This window comes from Myotis yumanensis, unplaced genomic scaffold (assembly GCF_028538775.1).
Source record: "Myotis yumanensis isolate MYYU_CA2020_CCGP unplaced genomic scaffold, mMyoYum1.0.hap1 SCAF_2, whole genome shotgun sequence".
NCBI lineage: Eukaryota > Metazoa > Chordata > Mammalia > Chiroptera > Vespertilionidae > Myotis > Myotis yumanensis.
Window position 1 is genome coordinate 106,927,352 of NW_027223753.1, and position 12,297 is coordinate 106,939,648.

General features: G+C 46.0%; 1 protein-coding gene across 3 annotated transcripts in view; it reads right to left on the minus strand.

The window, feature by feature from the left end:
- Positions 1-485: 485 nt before the first annotated feature.
- The window catches only part of PLSCR4 (phospholipid scramblase 4), a 61,957-nt gene continuing 50,145 nt past the window's right edge, over positions 486-12,297 (minus strand). For all 3 annotated transcript variants that reach the window (XM_070405931.1, XM_070405929.1, XM_070405930.1), the window contains 4 exons: positions 11,205-11,431; positions 4,958-5,119; positions 3,628-3,786; positions 486-1,079 (listed from right to left, as the gene is read on the minus strand). In XM_070405931.1, coding sequence (XP_070262032.1) covers positions 1,035-1,079; positions 3,628-3,786; positions 4,958-5,119; positions 11,205-11,431 — 593 coding nt within the window. In that variant the 3' untranslated portion in view covers positions 486-1,034. The remainder of the gene's footprint in view (positions 1,080-3,627; positions 3,787-4,957; positions 5,120-11,204; positions 11,432-12,297) is intronic.

The following is a 12,297-nucleotide window of genomic DNA, read 5'->3' on the forward strand; positions in this document are numbered from 1 at the left end:
CATAATGCTTGTAATTGTTGAATTGTTGGTCTTCAAACTTTTTCGGTTGACCTGGACGTTCTTTGTCTTTCACATCGAAATCATCACTTTTAAAGCATTTAAAACCAGCGTTCACAAGTATCTTGAGATGGAGCATGTTCACTATAAGCTTCCCAAAGTATACAATAACTTTCAGCAGCACTTTTCTTCAAAATAAAGTAATGAATTAAAACTTCCCGAAAATGCTCTTTTTTTGGCTTGAAATTCGACATTTTTAAGCGTAAAAATATCTATGATGTTAACACCTTCAGCAAATTTGACATATGAAGTTTGGAAGCTTGCTGTCAATACAACAAAACAGTATACATATCAAATCGCATATATATATATCAACATATGTGTAACTCCATCTAGTGAAAAAAATGTCCATTATTAACTGGTACATGTGGTATAAGGCAGTTCTTGACTGTCCATGAACAAGGGGACAGGCATGAAAAACATAAACATTATGATAAAAAAAAGTTTTATTTGATAATGAAATCAAGTTTTCCATTGAAACTTTTATAAATTTTGCAAAATGAGGCATTGATACATGTGCACAGGTAAAATGTTCCTTGTACAATAAAATAGAATACTTCTGCCTGCCTTCCTTTTGTTTTTAAAGATGAAGAATATTGTTCTTTTCATCTCAAGTCAAATTTGTCATTGGTGAGAGGATATGTTGATGAACATTAGCTATTAATGTGAGAACTCTGGGATTCATTTTCCCCTATCTTATATTAAAGTGTTTTCCAGCTCATCATATCTACATTTACTGGGTTAATGAGTCAAAGCTTTTTCAGGATGAACTCCTAGTTTAACAAGTAGACAACGAGACAGATTCTCAACTGAAATGCACATTAGACTGTGTTTTTACACTCTCAGGCTGCCTGTCAGAGCTAACATGAAATAAAAGTAATCTTCAAAAGCAGGCAAATAATTGAGGATTGACTGTAAGCCCAATCCAACTTTTTCTAACTTTTAAAAAACCATAACTGCTGATTTTCTTTGTCCATCTATCTTGATGAATGTTGTGGTGATCTTTCAAAATACATGAAGTCCTGAAATTGGAAAAAGAGAGAGAGAGAGAGGGAGAGAGCACTATGTATATAAATACATAAATAATTTGATGTAATGCATAAAACATTATCCTTTATAATTTATCTGGCAATCTTCCCAGACCAGTTAAGAAATCTGATAAATCTTTATAAAGAGGACTTAATATAAAGAGCAGCAATTACATACTTAAAACTGTTGTTAGCCAATATGTTCTCCATTTGGAATACTAATTAAATTTTTATTGTTAAAGGAAAAAAACTTGATAATCAATATTAAATACGCTAAATATACCAAATGCAATATATTAGTGAGATATTTTGGGTAAATATTATCAATTTTATTTCTATGCTTTACTTATGACTATTAACCACTAATTAGTCAGAAATACAGCAAGGGGACTGCACCTAATAAATCTAAGGACAGTGTAACACCAAGTAGCACACTGACAGAGAGACAGTGAGGTGGAGAAAAAGGACATCAGCTTTAGAGTTATTTTATTTCGTTAAGAAGTCTCAGGATAGGCTTTAAAAAATATCTATACTAATAAAAGGATAATGTGCTAATTAGACCAGGAGACCTTCCGGACAAAGCCATGGTGGCGGGGCTGAGGCAGAGGAGGTTAGGGCCAGGAGGGGAGGGCAGTTGGGGGTGATCAGGCCAGTGGGGGGGCAGTTGGGGGTGAGCAGGCCGGCAGGGGGGGCAGTTGGGGCGAGCAGGCCAGCAGGCAGAATGGTTAGGGGCAATCAGGTAGGCAGGCAGGTGAGCAGTTAGGAGCCAGTGGTCCTGGATTGTGAGTTGGACATCCCCCGAGGGGTCCCAGATTGAAGAGGGTGCAGGCCGGGCTGAGGGACACTCCACCCCCATGCACGAATTTCATGCACCAGGCCACTCGTCTATCTATAATAATAAAAGTGTCATTCTGTATGTCCTTCTGGAGGAAGCTGGGGTTCCAAGAGGAGCCTGGGTTCCGGGTGCCAGAGGGAAGCCGGTGCTGGCAGCCGAGGGAAGGAAGGCCTACTCTTGCACAAATTTTGTGCATCAGGCCTCTAATACATATATATATATATATAATTGATTTCAGTGAGAAAGGGAGAGGGAGAGAGAGATAGAAATATCAATGATGAGAGAGAATCATTGATCAGCTGCCTCCTGCATGCCCCACACTAGGGATCTAGCCTGCAACCTGGGCATGTGCCCTTGACCAGAATCGAACGTGGGACCCTTTAGTCCCCAGGCTGATGCTCTATTCACTGAGCAAAACTGGCTAGGGAAGATAGGTTTTTTTTTAAGTAATAAAAATAATTAATAACATGCAATGATGATCCCACTGGATGCCTAATACCTTCCAAGCACTCTCTTGCCCCTTTATTCATATGGTAGTTAACATTTATAACCTTGAAAATAGAAGTATTTTTATATTCATTTTATAGACAAGGAGACTGAGGCTTGCAAGTGTAAACACTTTACAAAACATCTACACTAATAAAAGACAAAGATGCTAATTGACTGTATCTTCACTACACCCACCCGCCAATCAGAAGAGTATGCAAATTAACCCAACAAAGATGGCGGTTAATTTGCATACACAGGTGCCCAGCGAAGACTGAAGAGAGTGTAGAAGGAAGCCAAGCACTGCAGAAGGGAGCCAAGAGGCAGAGAAGGAAACGGAAGTAGCAGAGATAGGAGCAGAACTGAGGTAGCGGACATGAGAGGGAGCGAAGTGGTGGAGAAGGGAGGGAGCCGAGGAGGTGGACACGGGAGGAAGCGAGGCAGTGGAGAAGGGAGGAAGCGAGGCAGCAGAGAAGGGAGGGAGCCGAGGCGGTGGACACGGGAGGAAGCGAGGCAGTGAAGAAGGAAGGGAGCGAGGCAGCAGAGAAGGGAGGGAGCCGAGGCAGCGGAGAAGGGAGGGAGCGAAGCGGTGGAGACGGGAGGGAGCCGAGGGCAAAGTGGTGAAGGGAAGGAGTGAGGCAGTGGAGAAGGGAGGAAGCGAGGCAGTGGAAAAGGAACAGAGCGAGGCAGCGGAGAAGGGAGGAAGCAAGGCAGCGGAGAAGGGAGGAAGCGAGGCAGCGGAGAAGGGAGGGAGCCGAGGCAGTGGAGAAGGGAGGAAGCGAGGCAGCAGAGAAGGGAGGGAGCCAAGGCAGTGGAGAAGGGAGGGAGCGAGGCAGTGGAGAAGGAAGGGAGCGAGGCAGCGGAGAAGGGAGGGAGCCGAGGCAGCGGAGAAGGGAGGGAGCGAAGCGGTGGAGACGGGAGGGAGCCGAGGGCAAAGCGGTGAAGGGAAGGAGTGAGGCAGAGGAGAAGGGAGCTAAGCCCGCCTCGGTGGGCTTCGCTCCCTTCTTTGCTTCGCTAAGGTCTCAGGAAGCCCTATTCTTGCAGGAATAGGCCCGAGGAAGCCCTATTCTTGCAGGAATCTTCCTGCAACAGGCCTCTAGTGTAACTAATAAGTGGTAGAGACAGAACTTGGTCTAGTTTCAAAGCTACTGCCTTTCTACTACACTGCTTCTTATCAGAAATAATAATTCTCTCAAGATAACTCAAAAGCAAAAGACTTACAATGAGGAAGCAAGCTCCAAAAATCATAGCTTTCATCTTCACATCCAGGTCTAATGGGAAGTGAATGTCAAAGTGGTCAGCATTGCCCATGGCTGACATTAAACCATTCCACTTTCTAATAATACTGCCGATGTTAGAGACACCATTGATGGCTTTGACCTAGGAAGATAAGAATTAGACTTTATGGTAACTAATACCGTATATCTTATACTTCTCAGGCCAATGCTCTTTCTTCATCTTCAAATGAGTTATTAGGGAGGTATGACTTGAACTGATTTTTTTGAAGTTCTTCTCCATATAGCAAAGGGTGGGAATTAGGGATTAGAAAGGAATTTCTTCTAGTCTAGGGAAACACATGAGGCATGGTTCTGTGCACTTCACAAACTCCATATAAACACTTAAACTTATGTGTGCCAAACAAATCAATCTTCTTAAATTATGCCAGGATCCCAAAAGACATCAGCTTCTATAAGGGGAACACTGGCACTTGCCAGAGGGAAAACAGTCAGACATTGACTTTCAGTGATCTGAATGATCCCACACAGCCTGACCCTGAAATCTAGCTTATCTATATTTTCTATTTCTCCACATGGTCTTTTAAAAAATAAACAATGCTTGATGACATGGTAAAGTAAACTGAGAACTAAGGGAATTTTATTGAGTGTCATGGGCAATACTAGAAGGAGCAATTTTAGATGATGAGCCTTGCTGAATTACAAGGCATTCAGAAAGGATTCCTAGAAGCTCATGAAATATTTCTAGGCATCTCCTTTGTCAGATTCACAGGATTATATGCAATCATTTTGTATCCATGAAGGCAAAACAAAAGGATTTTTCTTTTTCCTGAGAAAATGTTATAGCTATGAGTTTTATATATGTTATCAACATTGTCCTGTTTCCTGAGGACACAAACTTCTATTCTGCAAATAAGCAACGTGCATAGCCTCGGGGGCCACAGGTTCTGTGAGAAGGTGGGCACTTTCATTACTCAGGACATATTTTCTGATCCTGGAAATCTTTGGTAAAAAACAGTTAATTAAATACAACCAAGAATTAAATAGATGTGTGTCAGGCTACTTACTCTCAGGATTAATGTTTTAATGGTTTCTCTTATCTTTACAAAACACTAAAATCATTTTTAAAAGATCTTACATTTTAGAAAACATTAAGCAATCCAGTAATAATAATTTGAAAATCACATAATGTCAACCAGTTAACTCCTCATACTAATTTATTGATTCACATGAAAAATGATCTAAACCAAATCATTCTGAAGTGTGTTAGTACACGCAGAAAAAATAGAAGAAACATTATTTTTATATTTGTTTACCTCAAACACAGAATCTGAGCCACAGCCATAGGTTGAGCATGGCCCACGAACGCTCAGCACATTTTCTTTCTTCTCATTTTGGATGCTGTACACCGCCCGGCACAGGTTCCAGTGGTCCATAACAAAGCCAATGGTGATGCCAGGAGGACACTGCACCTCTAGCTGCAAGTGAAGCACGACAGAGGGGAGGATGTTATATACATATAAATACAGATACACAAAACCAAGATGTATCCTTAATCCATTTGTGGACTGGGGAATTGTTACTCTGAACTGTCTTCCACTTTACCTGGCTATTTCTTAGGCTTGTATTTCAGTGAACAGTCTTGAGAAAGAGGTTATGATTCCCTCTGAGACAAAGTTAATAACTGTATAATGGCCAGTTCTCCAAGCTCGGTGTCCTCAGCTGTACATGTAGCATCTCTCTGGGCTCCCCCAAGTCAACCTCATAGAACTTGGAGACAAGGGGACTTGCGTAAACATGCTAATGCTCATGCTGCTTTATGTGCTTTAAAATAGATCATGTGTCTTATCTAGATGTCTTACATCTTATGGCAGAATACACAGAAACAGTAACAAACCAACTTCTTAGATTTACATATCAGACATGACAATTATTGAAGAAAACAAACCAGAAAAGAAGCATTCTGAAGCCTGTGTGTTGGGAAAGCAACAGAATGTGTTATGGGTATATAAAACCATTTTAAAAGGAGTTTTAAGTGTTGTCCAATACTCTCTTTCAGCTAATTATCTTTACAGTATTCCTTTGGGAAGAACTAAGATCTTCATCTATACTAATAAAAGCCTAGGTGGTCCTCGAGCCCTTGCACGATGCCCTCACATCATCACAAGATGGCCGACAGGGGAGGGCAGTTGTGGGCAACCAGGCTCGAGGGGAAGGCAGTTGGGGGCAACCAGGCCAGTAGGGGAGGGCAGTTGAGGCCATCAGGCCAGCATGGAAGGGCAGTTTTGGGGCAATTGGGCTAGCAGGGGAGGGCAGCTAGGGGGAGATCAGACTGGCAGGGGAGCAGTTAGGCATCAGGCCGGCAGGAGAGTGGTTAGGGGGCGATCAGACTGGCAGGCAGAAGCGGTTAGGGGTAATCAGGAAGGCAGGCAGGTGAGTTGTTAGGAGCCAGCAGTCCTGGATTGTGAGAGGGATGTCCCAGATTGGAGAGGATGCAGGTTGGGCTGAGGCACACACACCCATGCACAAATTTCATGCACTGGGCCTCTAGTATCCTAATATATAAAAACCCAGGATCGTAACGAATGATCACAACCAAAGGCTGACCAACCCGGAAGTCCTTCAGTCAGTGCTGAGTTGCCATGGGGACCCAGCACTGACTGCCCAGAGGGCTGAGACCCAGAGAGAGAGGTGGGGTCTGATCCGCAGCCTCAGTGGCAGCTATTGATCATTAATTGCCTCTCTCTTTCTCTCCCTCTTTCTTTCCAGGCTTCACCAGCAGCCAGGCCTTTCTTTCTCTCGGCCTCTGTGGGGGCTGCTGTTCTGCCCTGCCTCTCTGATCAGGCCCAGAGATAGGCCCAGAGATGCTGACTGGCATAGGAAATGACCAATCAGAACCAAATCTGGGTGCTGTGAAGAACCAATGGCTGTCTAGGAGGCGGAGCTTTTGATGCTGACTGGCACAGAACTAACCAATCAGAACCAAATTGGCCAGCAGAGGAGGGCAGTTGGGGGCGAGATCATGCCAGCAGGGGAAGGCAGTTAGGGGTGATCAGGCTGGCAGGCAGGTGAGCAGATAGGAGCCAGGCATCCCAGATTGCGAGAGGGATGTCTGACTTCCGGTTTAGGCCCAATTCCACAGGGTTCTTGCCTAAACTGTCAGTCGGACATCCCCCAAGGGGCCCCAGTTGGAGAGGGTGCAGGCTGGGCTGAGAGAACCCCCCCTCCATGCACAAATTTCGTGCACTGAGCCTCTAGTTTAATAATAACAAGAGTCACAAAATTAAATTATTTGTTAAAAGACCAAAGGAAAAGTTCTACTGATGATTTTCCTGGTGTTTTATATACTTTCCTAAGACTTTTGGGTCCCCTGCATCTCATCATAGGGCAAGACTACACATCTTCATGAATTGTCAAATTAAGATATTATTGTTCATATATATAAAATCACACACATATACAAACATATAAATTTGATAGCTTCCTGGGACTGTGCTCTAAGTTGTCTTGAGATAAAAAAAAATTGTATGCAAATAAATTAGTTTTATAATAATCTATATCATTCAACCATAAAAAGGAATGAATTATTGATACATATCACAACTTGTATGAACCTCAAGGTAACTTATGTTGATAAAAGCCAGTCCTTAAAGGTTCCATACTATATGATTCTATTTCTATGATATTCTTGAAGTGACAGTTATAGAGATGGAGAACAGATTAGTGGTTATTAGGGGTTAGGGCTGAAGAGAAGAGAAGAGGTAGGTGTGGTTATAAAGTAGTTTTTTTATGGTAATAAAACTATTTGGTATTTGAATTGTGGTGGTGGATACAGGAATCTATATAGCTGATAAACCACACACACGTACCCATAAGCACATGTCAAACTGGAGAAATCAGAAAAAATCTAGATAATGTTGTGGGACAAAAATTCCATATACTGGACTAAGGCTGTAATACTGATTTGTTTTACTTTATCCTGGATAACCATAATCATGGAAGGCTGCACCTATAGCAGTGGTTCTTAACCTTCTGGCCCTTTAAATACAGTTCCTCATGTTGTGACCCAACCATAAAATTATTTTCGTTGCTACTTCATAACTGTAATGTTGCTACTGTTATGAATCGTAATGTAAATATCTGATATGCAGGATGGTCTTAGGCACCCTGTGAAAGGGTCGTTCGACTGCCAAAGGGGTCGCGACCTACAGGTTGAGAACCGCTGACCTATAGACTTTGATTTACAAAGCCCAACTCATAAATACAAAAAAAAACAAACAAAAACAAACAAACAATGCTTACTGAATAAGAGCATTAATGATAAGAGATGGAAATTCAACTCAAATATACAGACACACACAAAGACACATGACAGAAATGATAAAAAAGTAAGGTATCTGACAACAGTAGTTAATATCCATTGAGCACTATAATATTTGTCAGGCACTGTTGTAAGAAATTGACATTTATTACTACTTAATCTGCAAAATAATCATCCCATGAGATAGGTGCTATTAATATCTCATAGGTGCTATTTTAAAGGTGAGTAAGTCAAAGCATAGAAAGGACTATCTATACTAATAAAAGGGGTAATGTGCTAATTAGACCGGGAGACCTTCCAGACATCCTTCCAGCCATGGTGGCGGGGCTGAGGCAGAGGCAGTTAGGGGCGATCAGGCCAGGAGGGGAAGGCAGTTGGGGGCGAGTAGGCTGGCAGTGGAGGGAAGTTGGGGGCAATCAGGCTGGCAGGGGGCACAGTTGGGGGCGATCAGGCAGGTGGGGGGGCAGTTGGGGGCCATGAGGCTGGCAGGGAAGGGCAGTTGGGGGCCATGAAGCTGGCATGGGAGGGCAGTTGGGGGCCATGAGGCTGGCCAGGAGGGCAGTTGGGGGTGAGCAGGCTGGCCGGGAGGGCAGTTGGGGGCCATGAGGCCAGCGGGGGCGGGGGGGGGGGGGGGGAGTTGGCGACCATGATGCTGGCAAGGGGGGCAATTGGGAGCGAGCAGGCCAGCAGAGGAGGAGATTTTACGGCAATTAAGCCGGTAGGGGGGTGCAGTTGGGGGCAAGCAGGCCAGCAGGGAGGCGCAGTTGGGGGTGAGCAGGCCAGCCAGGGAGGGCAGTTGGGAGTGATCAGGCTGGCAGGGGGGGGGCAGTTGCGGGCAATTAGGCCAGCAAGGGGTGGGGGGGTCTGTTGGGGGCGATCAGGCCAGCAGAGTGGGGCAATTGGTGGCAAGCAGGCCGGCAGGGGGTGGCAGTTGGGGGCGATCAGGCCGGCAAGGGGGGGGGCAGTTGGGGACAAGAAGGTCAGTGTGGGCGGACATGCCCCAATGGGTCAGAAATCCCCTGAGGGGTCCCAGATTGGAGAGGGTGCAGGTGGGCTGAGGAACACCGCCCTCCCCTCCTCCCCCCGTGCACAAATTTTGTGCACTGGGCCACTAGTCCTATCTAATAAAAGACAAAAAGGTAATTAATCGTACCTCCACTACGCTTCCCATTGGCTAATCAGCTAGATATGCAAATTAACTGCCAACCAAGATGGCGGCCAGCAGCCACACAGCTGAAGCAAGCAGGAGGTTTGCTTGCTCCAGTGATGGAGGGAGCCAAGGTTCCCCGCCTGCCATGGCCCTGCTCTGAGCTTCGAAAGCAACAGCTCCAAAAGCAACAGAGTTTCAATTATAGAAGCTAAACAAACCCCAGATACCTGCTTTCAGCCAGCCACAGCCTCAGAGCTGGGAGCGCCAGTGAAGGCAACAGAGTCTCAATTATAGAAGGTAAATAAATCCCAGAATAAAAAAAAAGAAAAACAGGAGAGGCTGGGAGCTTCAGTTGCAGGCCAGCCTGAAAACGGCCCTCAGCCCCTCACCCAGACTGGCCAGGCACCCCAGTGGGGACCCCCACCCTGAAGCGGGTGTGGCCAGCCTGAAAACAGCCATCAGCCCCTCACCCAGGCTGACCAGGCACCCAAGCGGGACACCCACCCTGATCCGGGACACCCTTCAGGGAAAACCAGCCAGCCCCCACCCGTGCACCAGGCCTCTATCCTATATAGTAAAAGGGTAATATGCAAACTGACCCTAACAGCAGAAAGACTGGGAATGACTGGTCACTATGACACACACTGACCACCAGGGGGCAGACGCTCAATGCAGGAGCTGCCCTCTGGTGGTCAGTGCGCTCCCACATGGGGGAGCTCTGCTCAGCCACAAGCCAGGCTGACGGTGGTGGTGGGAGCCTCTCCTGCCTCCTCAGCAGCGCTAAGGATGTCTGACTGCAGCTTAGGTCTGCTCCCCACTGGCAAGTGGACATCCCCCGAGGGCTGCCGGGCTGCCAGAGGGATGTCTGATTGCCAGCTTAGGCCCAATACCCTGGGGAGCAGGCCTAAGCCAGCAGGTGGTCATCTCCCAAGGGGTCCCAGACTGTGAGAGGGCACAGGCCGGGCTGAGAGACCCCGCCCCCCGAGTGCACAAATTTTTGTGCACCGGGCCTCTAGTAGTATATAAATTACTATAGTAAATGCTGTACTTATCATTTAAATACCGCAGTAACTGAGGGGCTATTGCTCTGTCCAGTGTACAACACTGAGGCTCAAAGACGTTAAATAAATTGTCCAAATTTAAGTAGGTGGCATATCTGAAATTCAAGTTCTCTTAGACCTCTCTCTGAAACTGCTTTTATTTCCCTGTAGTAAACAACCTTCCTAGAACTAAACAGGTTGTATAACAATAACCAAACTAACTCAGAATATCTGCTTTTTAGTTCCAGCACCACCGTCCACCATGTACACCATTAGCAGGCACACCAGCAGGTACAGGTTGTGATGGGTAGAGTAAAAGTATCTAAAGGCCCTTCGAATTCTAAAAGTATTAGAGGCCTGGTGCACGAATTCATGCATAGGTGTGGTCCCTTGGCCTAAGTGGAAATCGAGGCCTATCAGGGGGGCCAGCCGGCAGGGGGGAGGGATCGCAGGAGGTTGGCCAGCTAGAGGGACTGTGGGAGGTTGGCTGGCCAGCCGGAGGGTGGGAAGAGGGGCTGCAGGAGGTTGGCTAGCCTGGGGGAGGTGCCATGGGCGGTTGGCTACGGGAGTGCACTGACCACCAGAGGGCAGCTCCTGTGATGAGCATCTGCCCCTGGTGGTCAGTGCGCGTCATAGTGACTGGTTGACCCGTTGTTCCGATCATTCAGTCGTAATGCTCGCTTAGGCTTTTATATATATAGATATGTTTACATTTAGCATACCTTATCTGGGGACATTTAGGTAAATGTGTGACTCCTGTTTTAGGTGATAGGTAAACTTCTAATTCAGTAGACACAGCTCATAGAATTGTGGTCACTAAATAAATAATTTTGCTTTACCCACCCATTAGCACTAAAGAGCGTAAACCCAAAAAAAAGCCCTTTGTGATTTGCCTTAGGTGAGAAAATTTGGCTTCCTCCCTTCTCACTGTCCTGCTGCATTCTGACTCGTAGGGCCAGTGAAAACCCCCCAGTGTAGTTTTGGAAAGAGCACAGCCATGTGTGAATAGCTGGATCAGAAAGAAATAATGGATTAGACTTCCGTTCTCTAACCTCTTGCCTGGTGGAGGGACAACAGAAGCAACAGCAGGTGCATCTGAAGGGTCTCTGCATTGTCATGATTTCTCGGCCCATAAAGTCAGTGACCCGGAGGACAAAGGGCCTTAGTGTCCGGTAAGCATTCCTGGTAAAGTCGTCTGTGTCTTCGGTTACAATGTACACCATCTGGTCCAGGTTGTTTTTAATATCATATTTATTATTAGTTTCAAAACGTGTTATCACTGAAAAATAAAATGAGGAAACCATCTTACCTTAGAAGTAGTTAAGTGGTTCTCAAAAAGGGGAAGAAGAGAAATAAACCTCCAATTATTAAAAACAAATAAAGTTATGGGGATGTATAGGAAATAGTTAATAATATTGTAATAACTTTGTATGGTGACAGAAGATAACTAAATTTATTCTGGTGATCACATCATAAGGAATATACATGTTGAATCACTATGCTGTACAACTGAAACTAATATAATTTACATGTCAACTATCCTATATAATAAAAGAGAAACATGCAAATTGACCCCCCGCAATCCCCACAAGCCACGCCCACCAGCCAATGAGGAGTGGTATGCAAATTAACCCAACAAAGATGGTGGGTTAATTTGCATACACAGGCACCAGGGGCGGGGCAGGTACTTCCCCATGTTGTAATGGCGATACTGGGGAAGTTCCAGCCCCACGGCCGAATGCTCACGTATGGGCACCAGGGAGCCGGGGGCGGGGCGGCACGCACAGACGCTGGGGAGCTGGGGTCAGGAGTTTCCCCCGTGTCACCATGGCAACGCTGGGGAAGTTCCTGCCCAAGCGACACGGGGGAAGCTCCCGCCCCACTGGAGTGCATGTGAGGGCACCGAAGGAGGTTCTCACCCTGCAGCCACTTGCGCGCGCTCTGGCACTAAAAGGCTTGTGTCCCTGGGACAGGCGGGACAGGCGTCCTTGGGAGCCAGGCCACCTGAAGCCTGTAGGCCCGCACCTAGGCCCAGAGCAGCTGGGGTCCCGGAACATGATAGGGGGTGCATGTCAGGCTGAGGGGACTCCCCCCGCCCCCGTGCACGAATTTCGTGCACTGGGCCCCTAGTACTTTAATAAAAAA